The sequence below is a fragment of the Trachymyrmex septentrionalis genome, unplaced genomic scaffold (assembly GCF_001594115.1).
Source record: "Trachymyrmex septentrionalis isolate Tsep2-gDNA-1 unplaced genomic scaffold, Tsep1.0 scaffold24, whole genome shotgun sequence".
Classification (NCBI taxonomy): Eukaryota; Metazoa; Arthropoda; class Insecta; order Hymenoptera; family Formicidae; genus Trachymyrmex; species Trachymyrmex septentrionalis.
Genome location: NW_017305397.1, coordinates 777,489 through 802,548, shown reverse-complemented (window position 1 = coordinate 802,548; position 25,060 = coordinate 777,489). Strand labels below are relative to the sequence as shown.

Here is a 25,060-nt window from a genome sequence, read left to right as displayed (position 1 = left end):
TTTAACTATTATTTTTCATTTAGCAAATATTTATTTTCCATAAATGAATGTTATAATAGTACTATATTCAAACAATTATTGAAAATTTAGTACATTTTTCTGTATGGTAACTTTAAAAGTTATTCATTACAGAACCGTCAATTTAGTGATTAACCACAGATAGAAAAATATGTTTGCATTATTATTAGGTTAAGCCTAACCACAAATTAACTAGCAAATCCGAATCGTAGTGGATTAATCAAGAGAAAAGGGGAGGAAAAAAAGAACCGATATCGTCATCGATCGAGTAAGATGCGAATTCTCGTCAGGCGATACCTCGAGAAGGCGCAGTCGTTCGCGTTACGAAAGTTCTTCGGCAGCCGTGACGATAGAATTCCTTTTTCTTTCTTTTTTTTTTTGCTTCTTTACCATCATAGGGAGCCGCGTTCTTCAGATGCAGCAATTTGTTGCACGTCTCGCTTGCGTATGTCGCGAGAGCGAAATTGTTTGCCCATATATTTTCAATGTACGGTTCATAAACCAACGGTGTCGTGCGAACTGAAAAATCACGTCGTAACTTGATATACGTTCTTTTTTCTTCTAGTCACGTAACTTGGTACACACAACCGTATTTTTCCTATCTTGTCATTAAGACGGAGGGACATAAAATTCTTTTTATTCTGCTACTTCAAATAATTATTAATATTCTTACGTGTCCGTGGCACGGTTTTAATTTGTTTCACCTAAATGACTTTTCAGCGAGTGAATACGCACTGCAATTTCATTAATATAATTGATAAGAATACAGTATCAATTTTCATTGTAACAAATACTACGTCATACTTTTTACAACGAAATGTAAATAGAAATATATCCTTTACGCAGTTCATAGGTACTACGATATTTTTTCTTTGTGTACGATAGAGGATAAAGTCACTATAGGTTTAAAGTACCGCAATGAGACACGTTCATTTTTTTAGCATTTCGAGCCAAAATGGCAGATAGTACAACATTATTTGTTCATGTACACTATTTTATTCTGTGCCAAGTTTTCTGTGCATTTTTTGTCAAACTAAATATTTACACCTTATAAAATTTCATTTTCTTTTTCGGTGATTACACGTATTGATATGTACTTTCATTTTCTCAACCGTACTTACATACATTCATGCACTTTTAGGCATTTGAAATTTCAACGGCAAATGAACTCGTGTTAGACCAAAGAATACATAAATTAGGCATCCATACATATTTCTATGTTCATAAATAAACTAATTATAAGTAAAACATTAATTTACATAATTTATAACTTTCCCTCCAAAATACGTTTATATAAATACATAAGTTTGAATGGCCGCGTCTTCGAGCCAAAATAATGGAGAGTTTGCGATATTAAATCTAGTGTTTAATACAAGGACGAGCCATCTCTCGTGTCATTTAAAAATATCAGTTAAAAAACCGTGAAAGAGACGGCGTTTGTTACTTTTACTGAACGTTACACGTAAATAATGGTCTGCCTGTTTCATTCTTCCGAGTCAACCCACCTATTCGACCTATACGACCACGCGGTTTCGTTATGCAACGAGCTGTAGGCGGCTCAGACCCGGACGTATGTTGCGCCTATGGCAACGAAATATGCGGTTACTGGATGACAATAATTAGATCAGAGTAAGGTCTCACGGTGCTACTCGTAATTTACCCACGACGCGTTCTCGTGCTTTTATACGCACGTCAAGCGGCACGTCGGAATAAAAACGTGACGTTGTAGTCCAATGCGTTTTCACGTCGTCTCTCTAGACCTTCACGCAAAAAAGGCGATCTCATTGGGTGTGGCATATACTCCGCGATCTATCGATCGCGGTATATTGCGACGCGCCGAGCCGTAACCTTTGCCTCGATCCTTCGCACGTATCACGAACAATATCACGAATCACGTAAATTTTCATTGCAGTCACGAATGCGCGGCCACGTCGATCCACCTAGCGACGATACCGTCGCTTTGCGGTCGCTCTGAGATTCTCACCGGACATTCATTAACTCGATTGCTTCTGTGTACTCGTGGAGATAAATCTTGTACTAGCAACTTTAGCTGTCTCGTGTATTATATTCAACGATTAAAAAGGAGAAAGAAGATAAGATCTCGAACTTTTACATTCCTTCATTAAATGATTCTCTGATGCATGTCTCGCATAGGCAAAGAAATACACAGTTGAAAAATTCGTGTTAAATTTAACAAATTTTATTGTTGTCTTAAATACTCAAATTTTTGTGTTAATTTAACACAAGATAAATATGTTGAGAATGTAACATAAATTATAATATTGAAAAAAAATTAACATACAAAAATATATATATATATACATATATACTAATACAATTTATAAGCAAACTGTGGAAGCATATTTTTTCAGTAAAATTAACATTTATGATATGTTAAATTATCACATATTTTATTCATTTATCTTAAAATTTATATTTGGAAACATTTTTTTTTTTTTTGTTGTTTATCATTTACTTTACATAAATTGTGTTATTTTGATATTAAGAAATGTTTTTTAGTATAAATTTAATACAAAATATTTAAATAACATAATCACAGTATGTTAAATTAATTTAAATATGTTAAAATATAACACAAAATTTTAACTTGAGAACCATTTCCAACACGAATACAAAATGTTTTTACTGTGTACTGATGCAATGAATATTCGACATATAATCTTTTTGTTAGTGTTTTATGGCTGATATGAAAATGATTCCTCCTTGACAAGACTATCGCGTGCCTACAATTTTTGAATAAATAACGATAGAAGATAAGGAGCTCTTGACAAATTAAAAGTACATTGTGCAAAATTATGCTTCTCAGTTGATTTTAAGTGAATTTTACTTCAATGAAAAATCAAAATTTTACGCTCAGAAAAATTCGATTTGCCACAACTGAATTCGACTGAATAAAAAAATCCTTTCTAGATCGGTCCAGAAAGTTGAAGTTTGATAATTCTGCAGTATCCTGTAATATGTATTCAGATATATCAAGGAGTTCCGATGCAATTTGATCAATGGTCAACCTCTATTCATGTTAGTAAACGAGAGTTAATGCGAATTCGAACTAGAGACTCTATAAGGCCAAAATATATATTGAAAAATGAGATTAAAGATTGAAGATTAAAATTTGATCAATTAAGGACGAAGAAACTAACTCCTTTTGTTTTGATTGATCGAATTTCGATCTTTCGATATCTTCAATCTTCAATGCGTAGTCTGATACCGGCCTCTGATAACAGAGGGTGCTTTCCAGCAAGAGGCACAGCGTAATACACTGAAAAAAATATTAAATTTCAATAAATATTTGTTTAAATAGTTGTAAGTAAATAAATGTACTAAATGTAAATTTATTTGATACAAACCCCATTAATTTAACTATCATTTTTTTATCCAGTAAATATTTACTTACAGTACTATATTCAAAGAAATATACAATATATTAAGATTTAATAATTTTTTTTCAGTAAATAATTTCACATCTGTTTAATATTGACAAATAATAAGGATGTAATAATTTACTGTAACTATGTCTCTTGTTGAAAAACACTACGAGCAATTTTGTCAAAACAATAGTGAGAAAGATGAGTACATATCTGTTCATTTTTTATATATGCTACCTCATTCTAACTTGTGCTATCTTACTCATTCGTATTTACTGAAGTTGACAAAAATCAAATCAAAAAGAGCCAATCCAAAGTTTATCATCACAGACCAGACTCTTTTATAGGGTCTCTAGTCCGAGCTAAGCGAGCGGGAGTTTACAATCCTCGGGATCGCGAGCTCTTGAGACTTGAGAGAAAAGGCGAGGCGAGGCAAAACGAGACGAGGCGGGTGAGACGAAACGAAACGAAGCGAGTTGAGGCGAGTCAAGTCGAATCGAGTCGAGTTGAGGCGAGCCGATGCGAGGTGAGGCGAGGAGAAGCAAGTCGAAGTTCCCGGCGCGGCTTCACCGTTCGAGAGAAGGAATGCGGCCGCCACGGCACGATGAAGATGCGGGGAGGGGCGAGCAAGGACGAGAGGCGAGGGAGGGAAGGGTCGCGCGGTAATGGAAGAGGGAAGGGGGGTCGAAGACCGAGTCCGGTTAGCGATGGCTCTGAACGCGATCGGTACTGAACTGGGCGAGTACGAACAAGGCTCCCCATTAACATTAAAGTCGGTCAGCTGTTTTCCTAGAGTTAGGACTATTATATTTGAATCACAAGAGAGAGAAATATAGAATACATACGTACACTTTTAAAAAAAAAGTTGATGATCCAGGGGTGGAAAGGCTATAATTTTTTATGCGTTAAATGAAGGTATTTAACAAAGTACAATTTTTAGAACATCAAGTTTGTTGACAATTCTTATTAATATAACTTCATAAATGTAAGATTTTAATTAATGAAATTTTATCATCTTAAAAAAGTAAAGTACTCTTAAGCCTGTGTCACACTACACGTTGCATTGGTGATCGATGAGCCCGTTTCTACCAATGTAGATTAACTTTAATCTCTCAGTTCAACTTACTCTTTATTTTTTCCTAATTCTTACAACTGGAAAAAGATGAAGAGTTAGTTAAATCAAGATTAAAATTAAACTATATATTAAATTATATATATATAGAAACCGGCCTGAGTGCGAATTGAAGATTAGATTTTAACTAATCAGAACAAAACGGATTAAAATTAAAATTACTTGTCTAGTCGAATCCTAATTTCTAATTCACAATCCTCACATTGAGAGAAATGTTTTGTACAATATGTGATTTATAAAAACGGAATTTGAATTGTTTTAACCAAATGTTAATTAGAACAAAATTTTTTTAAATTAAAAAGTAAGAAAGTTGCTGTAAGTGTTACAAAATATTTCTCTCAGTGTAATTTTTAATGCGTAGCGACACGAGCTTCAAAAGATACAGCTGGTCTGTAATCTTATCTTACCTAGAATAATGCATGAATTCCTTCGATCGTAACCGAAGAGATCCAAATAGGCTTTTATGAATTATGTAAAAGCATCGCCAATCCTCGAAAATGATTCTCGCGGTATTACGAAATAAAGAAGGTATAATAGATCGCGATGAATTGAAAACGCAATGACCGGGTTATTATAAGAAATGCATTCAATTTTTTTTTTCTTTTTCTTTAACGACGTTTTTCGTCGTACCTTTTACAGCGCGGCTAATTGAGCCTGGCTTTATTGCCGTTGCGATAATGTCTGTCATTAACGTCGCGTTGTCCTGCTCGCGCTTCGTTGCCTTTTCCCATAAGGAGTTGCCCGATGTGCTGTAGGAACGGTAATTAGTGACTAGAAACGTTAGTGGTGTCGCGATTGCGTATATTTACGAGTGCATTTGCAGAAAAAAAGCATGACGTTCTCTCTACATTCAACGCTGAGTGTGCCATTAAACTTCCGAGTTTGAATATTATTTTACCCTCGCGTTCTGTCCCCGAATGCAAATTAGACCTTTAGACGCGAATATTAATTGGAATATTAATTCGGACATGTAAGAAACGTGTTTGTCAACGGTCCAGTTAACGATCACGCTTCATTATCTCGAGGAGTAGCGTATATTCTCGTTCGCTTTTTGCGAAAGACCACTCAAAGTCAGACGTTTCGAATTTAAACCGAGCTCTTCTCGGCTGCGCCTTCGAATCAGAAGAGCCACTTCAGACGCCTCAATCGTCTCTCTTCTTTTCCATGAAAAAAAAAAAAAAAAAAAAAAAGGGCGTGAATTCCTTTAGCGAGATTAGGCGCGTCACGTCGAAACGAAACGTCTCTCGAAGGTTGCGGCGATTAGTCACGTCGACCCACTGCACTGGCTCGAAATCGAGCACGCACCCGGCGTGTCGACGACGAACGCCGGTTAGGTATCCAAGTTTCGACCGGACAATTTCGAAAGGACGCGCGCACTTGGCGACGAGTTCTATTCGCGCCACTAGGTCACCGAGAGAACTCGTTACACACTCTCGGTGGAAATAGAGCGCGCTTGAACACGCCAGCCGTCCTCTCGAATGCATCACTATACGGCGCGATGGATCATTACGGCAGGGCAGGCTCCTGTGTGTGCTCTCTGTCTATCTACACGCCGCCTGTACAACAAATGTAAAAACCCATAGATGTCCGGGCGAGCAGGCAGTGTCTCTCAACCCGCAACCATCTTGGAAAAGGACAAGATTAGAATGCGCGTAATTAAAAAATTAATTGTGACGATGAATAATTACGTGACTCGTAGCTGAATTTATCAGTGTACTTTAATACTTGTATTTAATACTTGTTTATTATAAATCCGTGAAAAATATTTATTTAAATTCATTTAGCGTATTCGTTATAAAGAAGAAACTACATTGCCACGATTTTATTTATGACTGAAGGAAAGAAGAAAAAAGAAGGATAAGATTACTATCCATTTTTTACTAATGTAGATAAAGACCGTTGTAAAGAAGAAATTACATATTCGCGAAAGAAGGAAGAAGAGAAAAAAAGAAGGATGAGATTAATATCCATTTCTATCAATGTAGATTATTAACTTTAATCTCGGCGTTAACTTTTTCTTTTATTTTCTTTTAGTTGTAAGTATTAGAAAAAGATGAAGAATAAATTAGACTGAGATTAAAGTTAATATGTATTGATAGAAATGGATATAAGGAGAATAAAACTCGGTGAGACTTTGAAGTCCCGACATGGCTAACCTTTTAATTAAATTAACCTTTAATAAAGAATTAATTAAACGATTCCTCAGACATATAATTAGATAATTTTTACTTTTTAACTTTACAATCGTCAAATTTTTATCGAGATTATTGTTGAAACATCTTCGTAAAGTTTTAATCAATATTAAAAAATGTCAAAAAGAAACATAAAAGAAAATATCTAATAGAAAATCAACAAAGGATAGATAATTTTCACGAAACTATAATAAGTAAAAAATATATTTTCAGATTAAAAAAATTAATGTCAAAAACAAAAGTATAAAAATATTTAATTTTGGTAATGTAGAAAATTTGTTTGTATTTTTGCATAAATTCATAATTTTTTATATGACTCTCAATTCCCTTTATTATTTCATACATAAGAATATTAAGATATTCATTGAAATCATCGAAAAGTGAATACTTTACAAAGTATTTCGTATTTCATGTATAAAAATAAAAATATTTTGAATACAAAATGTTTCGTAAAATAAGTAACAAAGGACTCTTTCTATACAAATCAAATGACAAGTAACGGGGGCAAAGTAAGAGTCAACACGTTTCTTTGAAATTAACAAAAGAATATATTTCAATAAACAAAGGTAAAATTGCATAACGTTACAAGTTTCGGCTACCGGATTGAGCCCTCTTCAGACATACTTTCTAACATAACGAAAAAATCGCAGAACAACATCAATTATCGCAAATGATCGCATATTCGTAACATTCACAGTTTTGTTAATTTCAAAGAAACATGTTGACTCTTATTTTGCCCGTTACTTGTTGTCATTTGGTTTCGTAAAATATTAATTTTCTGAAAAATATTTTTCTTACTCTCCAATTTTACACAAAATAATTAAAAGAATTAATTTATATCAGAAAAAAAAATCACACGTAAGTCTACATATATATGTAAAAAAATGCAAGCAACTATTTACCGAAGCAGAAAATCGTTTTCATTTAATAAAATTAATTTTTCGAGATTGACATTACGTAGTACGTTACGTGAATATCTTTTATTCAGATTAATAAAGCTTATAAAAATCCTTTCATTTTAACATCCTACAGAACTGTCATGTATACTGCGTATGGTTCAAAGATAAACGAGACCTTTAAATCCTATTCAATGAGTACTTCGAAAGAAGAGATGATTACGGTAAATTATTGCTCTCGGCCTTTTACCTAATACGGGACAAGTCAAATTCCTTGCAGTGAGGGCTTATTACAAGCACGAGCGAACTAACAGGTATCGCGGAACAGATATTGCGCAACGAATTATCCTCGTGTTTCTCGTGAAGGGACGTGATCAATAGAGATTTTAACAGGCGCTTTCAAAGACGGTTTCTCGAAAAAAGTGTCTTTCGCAGCCTTCCACGTGTATGTACATATATACACGTACACACAAAATAGTATCAAGAATGAAAATCGAACGTACATAAATGGAAGAAGTAACGGCGATATCTGTTTAGAAGTGTACATTTCTTGTCGTATTTCCTCAGGGTATAAAAACCTGTTGATCGTGCAACTTTATTGTCGAATAAGGTAAAAGGATTGAAAGAGAATTAAGAGTTAACTGCGAATCCGTTTGTTTCCTCTAAAACAATGCTTCTCACGTAGCTCGGATAATCGTAACAATTGTCTGCAAACCTTTTTAAAGAGGGGATCCTTTATCATATTTATTTTATAGTTTCGACTTGAAGTCAAATCCATCTTTTTCACTAACCGACAGAGGCCTCATTTGTACGCAAAATACGTACGAATGGCAAACGAACAGCTGAAAAGCTTTTCTTAAAACGAAAAGATCTTCAAAAAGCTCGAAAATGTCCACGGAGAGGATACCGAGATGTACCGCGATCGTCGACGAATTTCTGTAGAAAAAAAAAAAGTATCTTCTTTCCTGGTCCCGTTTGAAGGACTTAACATTGCGGGGAACGTTGGCATTCTTCCTTCTCTGCGACGTGAGTTTGCGGTGTTTCTCGGCACACGCCGGGAATATTAAGAGTCTCCCCGTATAGTAAGCGTGTGATGCAGCATTGCTTTCCAGCGCGTAAAACAAAATGAACGGACACACAGCTTTCTCCTGACTTTCCAAAGCCGAACGCGTCCTTAGGCGATGCACACCTTCGCGAATGTAATTCGCGCTACGACGCGATAAATCGCCGATCGGAAACCGGGAACTTGCTTAAGAAGACCAGGGAGGGAAAGGAGGGCACGAGCGACAAATTTATCTCGTTATAGTATTATTCCTTCCTCTGACTTTCTTTAATCAACTTAGTTATTCAGGCGACAATTTACAGATTTTCGAATTCGCGACGTTTTGCAAATTTGCAAGAAACGTCACGGGGAAAAAATGTCATTGCTGAAGTATCTAAAAATTTAACTAAAAGTAGATGTAAATCTGAAAATAATTTTATCAAATTGTGTGTGTGTGTCAAAATCCATAGCGTACATGATGATTTTCTGAGTTATTTCACACGATGGGTCGTTTGATGTTGAGTTAATTTTTGTCAACTTTAACAGATGTACAAAAATTATTAAGTAATTCTTATGTATATTTTAACATCTTTAGAAAGTATTTATAATGTTGCGTATTTAAAAAAAAAAATTATATATAAATGTTATAACTACTCGGCAAACAAGATGACGTTTGTTTATCGTTATTCTGATGTCAAAATGAGGTCTTAAGCGTCAAAAATGATGAGTAACGTTGTTTGCTAAGTAGTTACTTGATGCTTCTAGTTTTCTCGAAGAAAAGAAATGTACAGGACATGAATGACCCAATAGTGTGTGCCAAAGTGGTAATTATGTAGGACGCTCAAACTGGTTGCTAGACAAACCAGATTCTTTTACAACGTTGCTCACTATGCTTGACTTTCCTATACAATTATTTCGACGATCCAAAATTATTTTCAGATTTACATCTAGCTGAATTTTTTAAATATTTTAACAAAATCATTTTTTTCTGTATCGCGTATCATCTCGGATAAAAGAATCGCGGAGGATCATTCCAGGTAAAGACAAGTCGCTTACGCACGGAGGAGCGACGAATTACAGACATCGAAGCGACGGCCGACAGCGATTCAGCACGACGGAATGCCAATTTTGTCGAACGACATAACCGCCGGTGTTCGCCCGCGGAAGTGCGGCACCACCTCGTTAGGACAGGTGTGCACGCGCGCGGTTAAAAGAGAAGGAAGAAGAAAGGAGGAGAGAGAAAAAAAGAGAGAGAGAGAGAGATCTCAGACACATGAACTCCGGGAGGTCTGTTGCGAATCGAGCGATTCGAGCGTTTATATGCTATGCCGGGCCTATTCCGCGAGAGCGAATCAGATCTGGTGAACGGTGTGTGTATCGAGTTGTCGGAGAGGGTGGGAGCATGGGAGGGGGCGGAGGGGACGACGAACGGGCTGGAGGAGAGAAGTATATCGAGAATGCCCGACGAAGCGGTTCCACGTTCCACAGCGCCACAGCGAGGTCAGCGTCTTTTCTGCGTACGTGGATCCGCTCGTGAAACGCACGTCGCACTAAATCTTCCGATTTCGACCGATGTTCGTTGCTGCCGGCAACATTACTCTCATCACTCATTATCATGGAAATTGATAAGCAAAAACAACATAACACAACGCGATCGACAAGTGCTGCCGCTAAGCGGTACAACGTAGAGCGTATAAATAAATATTTACCGGGTATCGCGCTCGCATGTTCCTTTCACTTGCCGTATCGTTTAGTCGATTGAAATCAATTCTAAACACAGATGTGCGCGGACAATTCGCAATCTAGAACCGCCACCGGTTGCAGAGAACCTGGAAGACTTTCGCAAGGAAATGGAAAAGAATGTTGTAGAGAGGTGGAGTACGAAGCGAGTCAGAAAACGCGATTGGCTCTGAAAATAAAGAAAATAACTGGAAGAAGAGAAAAAATGCGTTTACTATACAAATATATGAAAAAGAAATCGATTAGCAATACATTATTATAATACATTCGTACTAATGTTATGTTGAGAAAATACCGAGGATCTGTTTGTTGCCGTAAACATATTTGACAATCAAATGTACTTGTGGTTAGTCACACAGTTTTCTAATTTTCCATTATGATACATATTTTTTTACAAGTAGATATTCGATTCTTAAGAATATTCTTAATAATAAATTAAAATCTCTAAGCGCAAAAATATTCTTTTAATTAGATTTTTTATTAGTTTTCTGAGATTTTATTACATGTATATACATATATATATATATATATATCTTTTTTTGCAGGTAGATTTTAGCTTTTTATATTTATAATTTTATTAAGACTATTTTTCAAAATATTCTTTTTAAAATACATAATTCTTAAAAATATTTTTAAGAGATAATATTCTTAACAAAAAAAAAATTAAAAATCTACGTGCAAAAAAATATGTATATGTATACATATTTACTTGCAAGTAGATTTTTAATTTTTATACGCTGTAAAAAATAAAACATTAATTTGGACTTAAAGACGTATAGCGGACTTGCTGAAACATGCAAAAATGTTAAAATTAACATTTCAATGCGTTTTTGCACGTCTTAATGCCTTTAAGTGAAAGTTAATATTTTATTTTTTAGGATGTATAATAATAGAAAACCTAAACTCTCTCTATAACTTAATCTCTAATTAAAAGAATATTATTGTAATTAGAGATTTTAAGTTGTTATTGTTAAGAATATTCTTAACGAATAAGAATTGAATTCTACTTGCGAAAAAATACATGTGTATAACAAAAAACTATAGTACATTCGATTACCAAATATTTCTGACGGCAACACACCGAAACTCATTTATAATAATTGAATCAATTTATTTCTTGTTTGGATATGGGCAAACAAATTCTTGGTTGATGCAATAAAATAACTTAATTGGATCAAACATTTGGTTATTGCAACATTTTATTTGTTTCTAATAAACATTGACATCTGATAAGGTTGTTGTTTATCAGAAACAAATAAAATGTTACAATAACCAAATATTTGATCCAACTAAGTTATTATTTTATTGCATCAACCAAGAATTTGTTTGCCCATAGCCAAACAAAAAATTAATTGATTCAATTAAATAGCTTTCTCAATGCAGAACCTTGACGTTTATCGCAAATTATTTACACATTATTCATGATATTGAAAGTGATGATACGAAAGTGATGGTATAAAATGAATAGAAAAATATCTTCGATCCTGCATCGCATTCGTATTATTGTCATAAATATCAGATGCCAATCTATTGCAATAATGCCATGCGTTTCTCCACGTGATAACGTAATGCAGGCTATCGAATTACTGGCGGTAGTCGCGATAATCTCAAATGGCGCTAGTTCGCTAAAAATAAAGACCTGACCTTTCGCGGAATACTCCACGCATTTATTCTATACATTATTTTACGCGCGATTGAACTGCTATGCAGCTCATCGTTTCTTCGATATTGAATTCGCATAAGTGATCGCAAAAATCGCTCAAAATGCAACCGTTTGCAAATTGACACGACATCGGAGAGTCATTTTGCTTACGTATTCTTATTTCACGTAATGTTTTTTTTTTGTCAACCGAGAATTGTATTGATTTCATCAATATCGAATCATTCCTCAAAACAGGATATGATTCAAGTCAATTTTTATCAACATAGATTAACTTAAATCTTAGTTTAACTTACTTTTGATCTTTCTCTAGTTCTTAAAATTAAAAAAAGTTGAAGAGTAAGTTGAATCGTGATTAAAGTTAATCTTCATTAGTGGAAACAGGCATTAGTGTGACATTAACCTTTCTTGTATAGTGGTTTAAGATAATATAATTATCATCTATAAATCTCGTTAATAAACACAATATAATATTACTTTGTCGGAGTATCGATCACGTCACTTAACTCTAGGATGGAAAATGAAAAATTTCTCATTAACTTCAATAGTAAAAACTAATGTTCACTTTTCGTTTCCGACCTATGGAAAAAGTTATATGATTATCCTTTTCGCAGCGGTGCTGTTTACTTTATGTACCTGTTGCGCTTATAAGTGCAACAGGTGCGTAATTGGACTGTAAGGGAGGGGGAAAGACGAAAGGCAGAAAATCAGCATCGTGATCACGGTATCGGTTATGCAACTTTTTCCCTAAGGCGGAAACGTGAAAAGTGAAATTTTTTATATTATATGTATATCTATATACACGCTTCATAAAAAAAATTTTCACACACATATATATACGTATGTGTATATACATAAAAATTTTCACGTTTTCGCCCTAGAGAAAAAGTTACGTAACAGATACCTTGATTACAGCACAGCTTAGGAAGACTTTCTTAAAGTGTGGGATACATTCGATTAACGAGAAAATAAAATTCGTTCTTTAATTAGAGATTGCAATTAGATTAGAATTTAACTAATCAAAGCAGAGTTCACTATAAACATGAGATTAATTTTTATTCTTTTATACTTATTTTTACTAATATAGATTAACTTTAATCTCAGTTCAACTTGTCCGTCACTTTTTTCGAACTTTTAGAACTAGGAAAAGATGAAGAATTAGTTGAACCAAGATTAAAATTAAACAGCATTGGTAGAAATGAATAGTAATCAGTTAAATTCCAATTCAATTTCAATCTATAGTCCGAGCCCCTATTCTTGAAAAGTATCGCGTATACGAAAACTACGGAAGTGCTATAATATATGTAACGCATACTATAGTATTTCTCTAGTTTTCCGTATGCGATATTTTTCAAGAATAGGGGCCCTAGTCACAGTTTTAGGACATAGAACATCTGGACGTTTTCAGGACGTCTCTTTGAAGATCTGTGCATCTATGGGCAGTGTGATCAGATAATAAACCGACGAGGTCCGTTGTAATTCTCGAATGAACATAACCATGCCATCGCCACGCCGGCCACGTGACGCACACGCGCCGGGCGTCGCGATAGCGAAAGGAGCGGATAAGGCACACGCGGGGGGTACTCGACACCTGTACACAGGGTGTACAGTGTTCTACGTGCATAATCCCTGCGTTAGCGGGATTTTTTTCGAACGGAGTATCGGATTCCGATTACGGGCTCGAGTGGTGCAACAACGCGGGAATAAAAAGCAAAACAAGGGGGATATCATTTCTAAAACTCTCTAATCAGAGTCAAGATAGAAAACAGCCACTTTTAATTGGGCCCCCATGTTTTCTTCTCCCAATTCTTGGGAGAGAGAAAGAGATAAAAAAAAATAATAGAAAGAGAAAAAAATACTAAATGTATGTCCTTTCTCGCGTGATTTTAGTAGATGAACTACAAGAAAGGAATAATTTTGCTGAAGTATTTAAAAGTTTAACAAGATCTGAAAATAATTCTGTTGAACCATCAAAATAATTACGTAGGAATTCTCTCGAGTATGAGACAAAAAAATTTTAATTCCTAGAATGTAATTACAAGTTCATTTTTAACTTCATTCTAACAACAAGCCTGAATTACATAATTATTTTGATAATTTAATAAAGTTATCTTCAGATTTCTGTATGTAACTAAATTTTTAGATTTCAACACAGTTTTCCATGCATATAAAATGCGACTCGAGCTCAGGAAGTCAATCATGTAATTTTTTCTCTACAGCGGAAATGTGAAGAGTAAAAATTTTTTGTATGTATGTATCCTTTGAGAGAATAATATTTTGTTTAATATATGACTTACAAAAACTTTTTTACTTTTTATTTAAAAAATTTTGATTAAAACAAAATTTTTTAATTAAAAAGTAAGAAGGTTTTGTAAGTCATATACCATACAAAAAACATTTCTTTCAGTACACACACACACACACACATATATATATATATATACATACATACAATAATATAAATATTTTTACTTTTCACGTTTCCGTTTAAGGAAAAAGTTACATAATTCTACAGATTCTTATTAGAAAGTCTTTAATTTTTTTTGCGATGCACATATCGCGAAAAGGAAGTCATTCACCAATGATTACATTCGATATACGTCACAACGAAGACGCGCCTCTTATCAGTGAAAAACCGGCGCTGGATGATGATTTTTTCGCTGGTCCTATCCATAAATGACAGTGTTCAAAGATCGACGAATTCGTACAGAGATGCACGAAGAAACGATTAAAATCCAAAGCTCATGCCGGGATTAAATGTCTCGTCGTACCAAGAAAATTACTTGCACCGAAGTTAGGTTTTCCGGAACACCCTATATACGTCTTGTTCATAGCCGTAGAAATTCGCTGATAACATTTATGGGCCAATCGGCTCGATCGACGACGAATTAGAAAACGATGCATGACGTATGAGAAGTCGGTAATCCAGATGGAATGAGAGAAGTGCTTCTGCGACTTGATCATCGAAGGAGAAGAAAGACACGCGATCTCTCCGTTACGTCACAATGAAAAATTCATCGCCGAGCGTATTCGGAGGCGCGCAAGTGCGCAAAATGGCGCAGTTCGCGAAATCCCTCGCGTTACATGACCGTTCAAATTCGACCGCGTACACTTTCGCTACACATTTATTTCTGGATTTCCCGGAAGACCTTACCTTCGACCTTTCCCGTTCGCCCCGGATTCGCACGGACACATGACACAACGCCGAGACGTCAGAGACGGATAAAAAGAATATAAAGAGCGGCAGAGATCGAGATGAAAAAAAAACTGGAGTAAAGAAAAAAAGATCGAAAAAAAAATCGTCACTCACCCTCATCCAGCAGACGTTCCACATGAATGAAGACATTTGGGAAGGCAGCTAGCTGCTTCCGGTCCTTCAGCAACTGTGACAGGTAGTCCGCTATACTCTGCGTCGTCGTGTTAGTATTATCACACATCGCAAATTGTACTCGGCTGCTTCAATGGCGAATGTTGGCGCGTGTTGGGCGCGCGCGGGCACGCTTAATGCAACACTCAAAAGGGAGGCGATGAGTGAGCGGGCCGCGACGTTGCGCGGCGGTGGTGGCAGAGGCGGCGGCGGAGGCGGCGACGGCGGCGGCGCGGTGTCGGGACGGAGAACGACGGAGTTGTTCTCTCTCCGGTTACGAGAGAGTACCAGGCGCGCGCGGACGGGTGGAGACGTACTGACGCAGGAGCGTTTAAAAGAAAAGGAGCCGGAGCGGAGTCAGCGAAGGCGGCGGGCAGCGACGACGGCGTTGAAGACGAAGGAGAGAAGGGGAGGAGGCAGTGACGCGACGAGTGGAGGAGGGGCGAGACGAAAGCAAGAGAACGGGGGAGGAGGGGGGGGGCGAGACGAAGGAGGAGAAGAGGAGAGACTCCCGCTAACGTGGAGGGATCGGAGTGAGGGTGGTGCGAGAGAGGGGGAAGGATAGGGGGAGGGAGCCGGAGAGCGAACGCGCGAGCGACACTCCTCCGAGAGAGTCGTAAAGTCGCCTCGCCTGTCGTTCGTTTTTTTCTTTTTTTTTCTTCTTTTCCTCTTATTTTTTTTTCAGCGATGTAATCGAGAACTCCGTTTGATCGGTTCTCTCCTCGTATTTAGCGTCCGATTTCTTCGATATATACTTTTCCCGTCAGCTCCGTCGGATAATTCTCTCCCTTTTTCTTCAGTTTTATCCCGCTTGATTCGGTCAATCTTTCCTTTTCGAAGAAACACACTCACGTCGTCATAGTTGACTATTGCGCTTTCAGAAACGATCCCACTGGTAAACGCACGCCGTAGTAGATCGCGAGAAGCGTGGGAGCGACGGTAAGAAGGGAGTGAAAGGGAGGGAGATACGGAGAGAAGGAGAAAGAACGTAGGAAGAGAAGAGAGCGAGAGAGGAGCGTCGAAGATAAATAGAACGATCGACGAAGTTTTGAAGAGAGAAAGAAAAACTAAAGAGAATCAGGTGAAATGGCAAAGGGGGTGAGAGAGAGAGAAAGAAAGAAAGAGAGAGAGAGAGAGAGAAAGGATTAGACATGCATAGAGACAATGGTGTATGTCTCTCTCTCTCGCTCGCTTGTGTGAGGAGGGTAAAATTGGAATGCGAATCGCGAGAATTCAAGAGTAAGTACACACGCTTTGGAATTCTCGGCTCTACTGATTGCACCGTCCGTGCACAGTGCATGCGCGCCCGCGCCGAGTTGAGCCGAGCGGCACCGAGTGGAGCCGAGGAGCGGATTCGCGGGCGCATGCGCGCTACGCGCGCCGCGCTTTCCTGCGTCGTTGTGAGGAACGTCGTCACTTGCCATGCGTTTACCGCCCACTACCATATACGGCCTCTGCATACGCGCTAGCATCGAGCGAGAATGAGAGAAACGGAAAGAGAAAGGGAGAGGAAGATAAACGCCATACCATCGTGTCGTGGAGTTGGATAATTCAGGCCCGCGTCCACGGGCCAACGCACCGTTCGTTTCTCTTAACACGATATTGTGTGTATGCGTGAGAGGCGAATTATTGTATCTTTTTTTTTTCTTTTTCAGAAGTGTGATCTTTCACTACCACGAATGATCTCACGGGATGTCACATCTATATTTTATATCGAAAATGTCTTTGGAGTCAGCTGGAACGCCATGGAACTCCCGAAGGGAAGCTCACTTCCTCTAAAATTTTTCCGGTGATCTTTTCCAGTCACAGGTTTTCAATTACAATTTTTAATCTTGGCCAATTTTGGCTCCGGATCTCACGCGACGATATGCGCGCGCATGCAAACTCGTTAACTTTTTATTTTGGACTTTTTAAGAATATATCTAGTTTATTTATTTTTAAATATCTTTGAGATCGTTGATTGTAGGAAAATGGAATCAAAATATAAAAATTTAAAGTTCATTGTAGTAGATACGAAAGAATAAAATATTTAAGATATAAAATTCTAAAATATCTTAAATTATGTATCGCAGAATTTTTTAGAACCACTGGATGTAAAAATGATAGATCCAATATGGCGAATACAAAAAATATATATAGATGTATGTATATAATTCCTTCCAATTTTTATAAAAATTGTAACGTTTTCAAGAAAAAAATATATTTTTAAAAAACATTTTTATTTTTATACAATCTATTATTAATCAAAATTGTATTTCTAAATTAATATTACAAAATTTTAATAATTCAAAATATTTAAATTAATTTTCTGAAAAATTTTATTTTCTGAGTTATGTCGTTGTTATAACAAACGAGCACAATATGTCTTATTGGAGGTTTAAGAAAGATGAAATTTCAGTATGAATGAATAACGTGCCGATTGACAAGACAGGGATACGGTAGTGCGGTATACTTCCTCGGCAATCGTCCCGGCTTCGCAAAGAATGCATTCGTGGACAGAGGTAGGGAGAAAAAAATGGGCCGTGTGGAACATATCCTGAGTGCGCAACCAGCCGACTTCTCCCAACTGAGATCGGTGCATTACATCAACGGTGCGCAACATCGTTACGATCTCCCGAGCTCCGGCGTGCCTTAGAATGCATAATTAATAACTCTACCTACTCACTTACGATATACGAACGCCGACCAAGGCGTGAACGTACAAGGTGATATTCGCGAGTGTGTCGCCGATTCATATATTAACGACGCACGTGCCGTGCACTAACGACGCTCTTAATCGTAATTTATTTCTTTTTCTTCCTTTTAGAAAATTTTGCTTATCTTAGAGATTCTATAATAGAGTTACAGAGCATGAGCAATTTTGTCAAAATCCTATGAAAGAGAAAGATTTATATAATTTCTCCCATGCAATATATATACTTATTAACTTTAATTAAGATTATAGAATAAGAAAGTATAAGTTAAAGTAAGAGAATATATGTACTCTCTACGAGAAATTATATATACCTTTCTCTCGTAAAAGATTTTGACAAAATCGCTTGTGGCTAAACTCTTGATCATATACGATCTCTAACTAATCTGACAGAAAAATGTTTTGATTAAATCAACAAAACGTATTAACAAGAAATGGCATTTTGAAAGCAATGGATATTATAATTTTGCTTGATCTTACCAAAATGCAAATTACTTTAATCAAAACATTTTTCTCAATGCAGAGATGGTTACTTGGAGCAATAATTCCAAGACCGCGATATCAGAACATTCTCGCTAATTAAAAGTGATTGAAAATATAATAGTGATATGTTTATAACTTGCAAATTAATATTGGGCCAACGCACATATACCATTTTATTTAAAATATCATGACAAAAAAGATTCGCTTAAACGAGTTTGGATAATGATGTAATATCCATTTTTATTAACTGATTGTCTATTAATTAAAATTTTAATTTCGATTTAATTTACATCTTACCTTTTTCTTAAAATAAAAAAAGGATAAAGAGTGAGTTAAACCGAGACTAAGTTAATATAGAAATTAATATAAGAATCTTCGTTCAATTCTAAAGTTCTAAAGAGTGAATTTGCCTTGAAAACAAAATGCTAGAAGAGATGAAAAACAATACTATAAATCGGTTTAACAAAAGAATATAGCGAATCCTGGTCACGTCTCGTCGTTTGAATACAAAAATTTTATTCTATCGTGCGTTTCTCGTGTGAGGCATGCTTTTATACGGGATCCAGTGTATAAACAACCAATCCTGTAGGAGGAGCATTACTGTGATTTCTGCTCAGCTGGATTACCAATGGAAATACCATTACGAGGTAGTCACCGTTGACAGTTAATGGTGTCAACGGCGCACATTCGCCACCGGTTTGTCTTTACGAACCGCTTAAGGGAGCGCACGCAGTTGCGGAATGTTTCATCCGTGTGGAAAGAAAGCAAAGCCTATTCTCCTTTCGCCTCTCTCTCTCTCTCTCTCTCTCTCTCTCTCTCTCTCTTCAGCAGCAAAAAGTACAAATTGTAATTTTATTATAGTCTTTCATTAATGAAGATTGCAAAACAGCCGCGATGAACGGCGTCAAACGAGCTGGTTATGATTATTAAAATACAGTAAATAAATTCTTTTTTTTTTTTAAGAATCTTCTCTCTAAAAATTTTAGAGTGAATCTCACTTTAAAGAATAAAATCTTACTCTTAAAGATTGAAAATTGTTCTTTTCAAGATTAGCTCAATTTTCATCCTTTGAGATTCCATTTCAATCAACACGAAAAGAATGATTTTGCTATGTAAAAATTTAACTAAATACATATCCAAAAATAATTTGGTGTATTCTACCAATATAATTATATAGAAAAATAATTTCACTGTACTATCAAAATAATTATTTAGGACGCTCAAACTTGGTTGGTGGTTAAATGTCAAAATTTTTGATAGCATTGCTCATTATACTTGAATTTACTACGTAATTATTTTGATAGTCTAACAAAATTATTTTCAGACCTGTATTTAGCTAAAGTTTTAGATATTTCAACAAAATGATGTTTTTCGTAAAGAATTTAATAAGTTCTTTTAACAATGAGTACCTGAAATTTAAGGATATTAAATTAATGTTTACAATGCTATAATCCGAGTATGATCTTTCAATTATCCAAAACAATTATTATTGGAGATACTTAAATCCAGGTACTCGAATTATCTGGATAATTCGAATCTTAGAGAGATCTTTATTAATTATAACCATCTTTTCACTGATAATATTTCCATCGAAAGCCTTGAAAAATGTAGCAATTTAAGAAATGAATCTTAAAAATCAATTTAATATTCGCAACTTTTGTAATCGCAATTTAAATGATGGTTTGGTATTCAAAAAGTCCAATCCGTGAATTTGAATTCGAATTAACAAATTATAAAGGTGTCTCTATTCTTGGATTCTATTCAATTACAATCGGCCTCTCGTCCGCAACTTTCGAGAAATCGCCAGTGACGGAACGATCGCGCATAGATCGAATTCAAGGTGTGATTTCTGATCGATCGATCGGCCGCGTCGATTACGCCGCCTCTTTAGTGTTCTCCCACGGACTTTACCTTCTATGCCGTGTATCCAGCGCCTACACGCGCGCACGCAGGCACGCATGCACGCACGCACACGCTGGCTAATGCAAAAGTGACGTTGACGTCACGCGTCCGTACATGGCCTCACTGTGAAAATCGTGTGGGTGTCGCGCGTTATAAATTACTTCGTCTTGGACTTTTTCCCCTGTTACTCCACATCCTTCTTCCATTCCTGTCCCGATCGCCTCTGTAATCTTCAAATCTTCGAATAAAGAGAAAAAACTGCATTCGTAGATTCTGACTAACTCGATAAAAAAAACTAGGAAAGACAGAGTGAAGTCAGAATCATTAAGAAGAAAAAGCCGAATAAGTCTAGAACGTTAGTTTTTTACTAACATAAAAAGCGAATGTATTTTCGATCTGATGTCAAATCTAAAATTGTACAATAATGCCTCAACTAAGGCTTAGTAATATCTCAAATATCTTATGTCTTAATCTCGCGTACAAAGTGATGCTGTTCGATGAAGATTTAAATGATCTTCGTTTATGATCGTTCACTAAAGCTATTTACTGTATACATAATACATGCGATAGTTTATTTTGACTTTAACCTTTCGTGGTCCAACCGGAGCTTTGAAGAGCCACGCAAATACAAACAAAATAAAAATATTTTGAATCATATCATTGTAAAATCGTATTCTTGAATGTATCCGAATTTTTTCAGATTTTTTAAAGCCCAAAACCTTTTGAAAAACACAATCTGACACTAGTGAATCGGTTGGATTAGAAAAACAGTAAAAAAACATTAAACTACAGAGGGTTAATATGATCTGGACATAGGTGTGTGTGTGTGTGTGTGTGTGTGTGTGTGTGTGTGTGCGCGCGCGCGCGCGCGCGCGTGTGCGCTTCTCACATGTTGCACTTTATTTACGAATTGTCAGTAGTGTGGTAAGATTTTCTAGCAATCAAATTGGGATTGTCAACTGTCGATGCTCAAGTTATCATATCGATATATTAATATCATTAAATTGATGCTTAATGATATTAAGATGCCGTCGAACACCATTGTCTATCATCTACACTTATAAGATGCGCGTGGATGCCTGTTACCTGCTGAATTACTGATTATCTTGTCCATGTTTGCCTATCTGGTGAAAGGTCTTGGTACGTTTCAGCCGCTTTGCCGAACTCGGATCGTTTATATTTTTAAAATGTTGTAACCGCCTTCGCTGAGTCTCTTTTGTGATCGTGAAGACTTACTAATTTCCACTTCTGTTAAAGAGTTAAATAGGAAAAAATGAAAGTTTAACATTAGGTTAACTAATAGCGCATATTTTTGTTTGAATCCAGATATGAATTAATTTAATACCGAGAAAATAATAATTAAAATTTCGATTAATTCAAATATAAGCGATAAATAGATTGAATGTTTTTTGCCTACATGTTATCGTTAAAGATTTGAATAAATACTTAAGAAAGTAATACTTTGAAGAGATATTTAAAAATTTAAAAAATTATAAATAAATTTGTCCGAGAAAACTTTTGCACTTCAACTTAGAATGTATATTTCCATTATATATAATTTGTTGTTAAATTAAAAATCATACTTAAGTCTATTGCCGGTAAATCCCAAAGATTTGGCGACTTTCGCCAAATTCAGAGTTTCTATATTAAAGACCTGTTTCAAATGATGTGAATAATATGTTCTAACGTAATTCTTGAAGGCTTCCTTGGTTGACTCTCAAGCTAAAACAGAATATGTCCTATATAATATCTTTATAAATATTACTGAATATTTACGCAGATATTTTAGTTAAATTAAGAATTGTACACATTTCAATTCTGTACTAAAAAATGCAGTGAAATCATACATACATTCTCATCTGAATGTTTTAATATCTCTTAGTTTCAGTTTAAACTCAGTGTTTAAATTACAGTCCACATAAAAAAATACAATAAATTTTAAAAGAGAAAATTACGTAATATATTCATTGCTTATACCTGTAATTGTATATCGGCAATTTTATTGCAAGAAAATTCGTATTTGTTTATGGATACACGAGCTATTTCGAGATAACCAAGCTCCTCTGGTCGTAATATCAGCAATGCATGACCGCTGCTATCGTCTCCGTGAGCGATTCGACCAATACGATGGATGTATTTCTAAAAGTCGTTCAATGTTTAAAATCGATATTCATTAATTAGTATTTATTATTGAGAAAATTATCGTATTAATTTCTTTACTTCTCTTAATAGTAAGCAAAATAAATAATGAGATAATTATTACCATGGGATCATCTGGTACATCTGCACGTCTCCAGTCGACATCAGATATATCTCTCGCGACCAGTGCAGAGCAAAATTTCTGAAAAAGCGTTGCAAACTTGATGAAAAGTCGAAAATTCTTTTCGTCTGTTTCTGTTTGCTGTTAATGAAAGCATGAACACTAAGTTGTTCATGAAAATATTGCGATTTCGAGTGGCATCGGAAAACATCTAATAACATACATGTATACTCATCACTGGTAAATCAATGTAATTTAAAAGTTCATGGTAATATTTAACGGACATGCAAGAATTAAAGATCATCTTTTTTTGTTTTTCTTTAAGAACGTGAACAAAAATAGAAATCTTTTCTCGCTCAACATGCTATGTAATCTTGTTGTAAGCCTTCCACGGTCGCCATTTCCTTGTCGTCGTTTTGTTGATTTGAAAGTAAAGTTAATTCGTTAGATTCGTAATAATTCGTATAGGCGTGCATTTCGTTTCATGCATAATGTGCATATAATGTATCATTTATCCTTGTTTAACATTTGGTAAACAACAAGGATAAATGATGAATCATGTGTGAAATGGGATGCATCCTATATTGCACGCCCCATTAGAAATGCAAAGTAGTTTAAAACATAAATGTAGATACCTAACTTGTAACATTTATTAGAAACAATTTTACGTATATATGCATTACTATTCTATGTGTGTATGTGTGTATTATATATACCGCACGTACTATCCTAGAACAGCAAATAATTATTTCAAAAAATTGTTTCAAGCATATATGGATAATCAAGATATTAAAAATATAAAATATTGTTAATATTATATATAGGATGTTTCTTATAATCATCTAAAATATCTCCGTTGTTTTTAATGATATACCAAAGGAGAAAATTCGATTCAAGGGCATATTGTGTGTGTGTGTGTGTGTGTGTGTGTGTGTGTGTGTGTGGTTGAACAAAAAATGTTCTCAAGCTATTTTTTAAAATTTCAAGATCACTTTCATTTTTTTAAATGAAATTATATGATTTTTTTTACATAATATGATTCCTCTAATTATTTTGAATATAAAAGTATTAAGATAGTGATATATAAAAAAAACCAATAGTTTACGAGATACTTTATACTTTATTGTCACATGTTAGCATAAAATATTAAATATCTCGTAAACTGTTAATTTTTTTTTAATCGTACTTTAATACTTCTATAAACAGAATAATGAGATAAATCATATTGTAAAAAAATCATACTATTCCATTTAAAAAAGTAAAAATTATTTTGAAATCTCAAAAAAATATGACCTTGAGAAAAAATTTTTTATTCATCATAATATATGCCCCTTCGAATCGAATACTTTCTCCTTTAGTATTTTCTTGTATCATTAAAAACAACGGAGATATTCTAGATGGTCAAGTTAGAGGAAAAACACCTTGTATATATTAAGTAATTTTGATTATATGTAGTACTTTGTATATTCCTTAGATTTTCATAAAATGTTTGTTTTCACTCTTGTCAACAAAACATAAAATATTTTCGCATATATTCATCGTTAGCTTTTTGTAGCTTTCACGCATGCACACACGTACACTTTTCATATACATATATTATAAAATATCTCATATGAACTCCATTTTTTTTATCTTATTTGTTTTAGAAACTCTTTTTATTTGCCTTTTTGTTTTACATAGACATAATAATTTTTTAATTCTTATATTCTTATACATAAAAAGTCATAATTATAGTATTACAATGTTCATAAAACGATTAGTATTATATTATTGTATGTGTGTAATATACGCAATAATTTCGTGGAAATATCTAAATAACTTCCTGGTTAATAAAAAATTAGAATTGATAAACATTGTTCAGAAAATTGTTTAGTTTACATATTTGGACGTGAAGACATGTAGTATAAATATATTCCATCACCATTCATTATAATCCATATATTAATTATCTATTTCTGTTATAATTTATCGCCATCTTTAATTCTTTCTTATGTTTTGTGTTCTAATTAATATAAACAGTTATATAAGTACGAAACAAGTATTTTTAACATCACAGTATTATATATGTGTAAAGATGCATACATTTATACGGATTTAATTATGGAGCATAATTGTTATTCTGTAATTATAAAATAAACAACAAAATGAAAACTGATTACGGAAGTTATATAAATATATAAAATACCTGCATAATTACACAATCTATATGCCAATGCTGTTGATTGATTAATAATTAAGACCAATTTTTTAATTATAAAAGAATTAAGATACTTATAATATGTGTATAATG

At 34.9% G+C, this 25,060-nt stretch overlaps 1 protein-coding gene and 1 pseudogene across 4 annotated transcripts in view; both read right to left on the bottom strand.

The window, feature by feature from the left end:
- LOC108748699 (protein held out wings) overlaps positions 1–16,693 on the bottom strand; it is a 49,417-nt gene extending 32,724 nt beyond the window's left edge. For all 4 annotated transcript variants that reach the window (XM_018486977.1, XM_018486978.1, XM_018486979.1 and 1 more), the window contains exon 1: positions 15,377–16,693. In XM_018486977.1, coding sequence (XP_018342479.1) covers positions 15,377–15,503 — 127 coding nt within the window. In that variant the 5' untranslated portion in view covers positions 15,504–16,693. The remainder of the gene's footprint in view (positions 1–15,376) is intronic.
- A 4,699-nt stretch (positions 16,694–21,392) lies between these two features.
- Positions 21,393–23,044, bottom strand: LOC108748666 (annotated as a pseudogene).
- Positions 23,045–25,060: the final 2,016 nt, after the last annotated feature.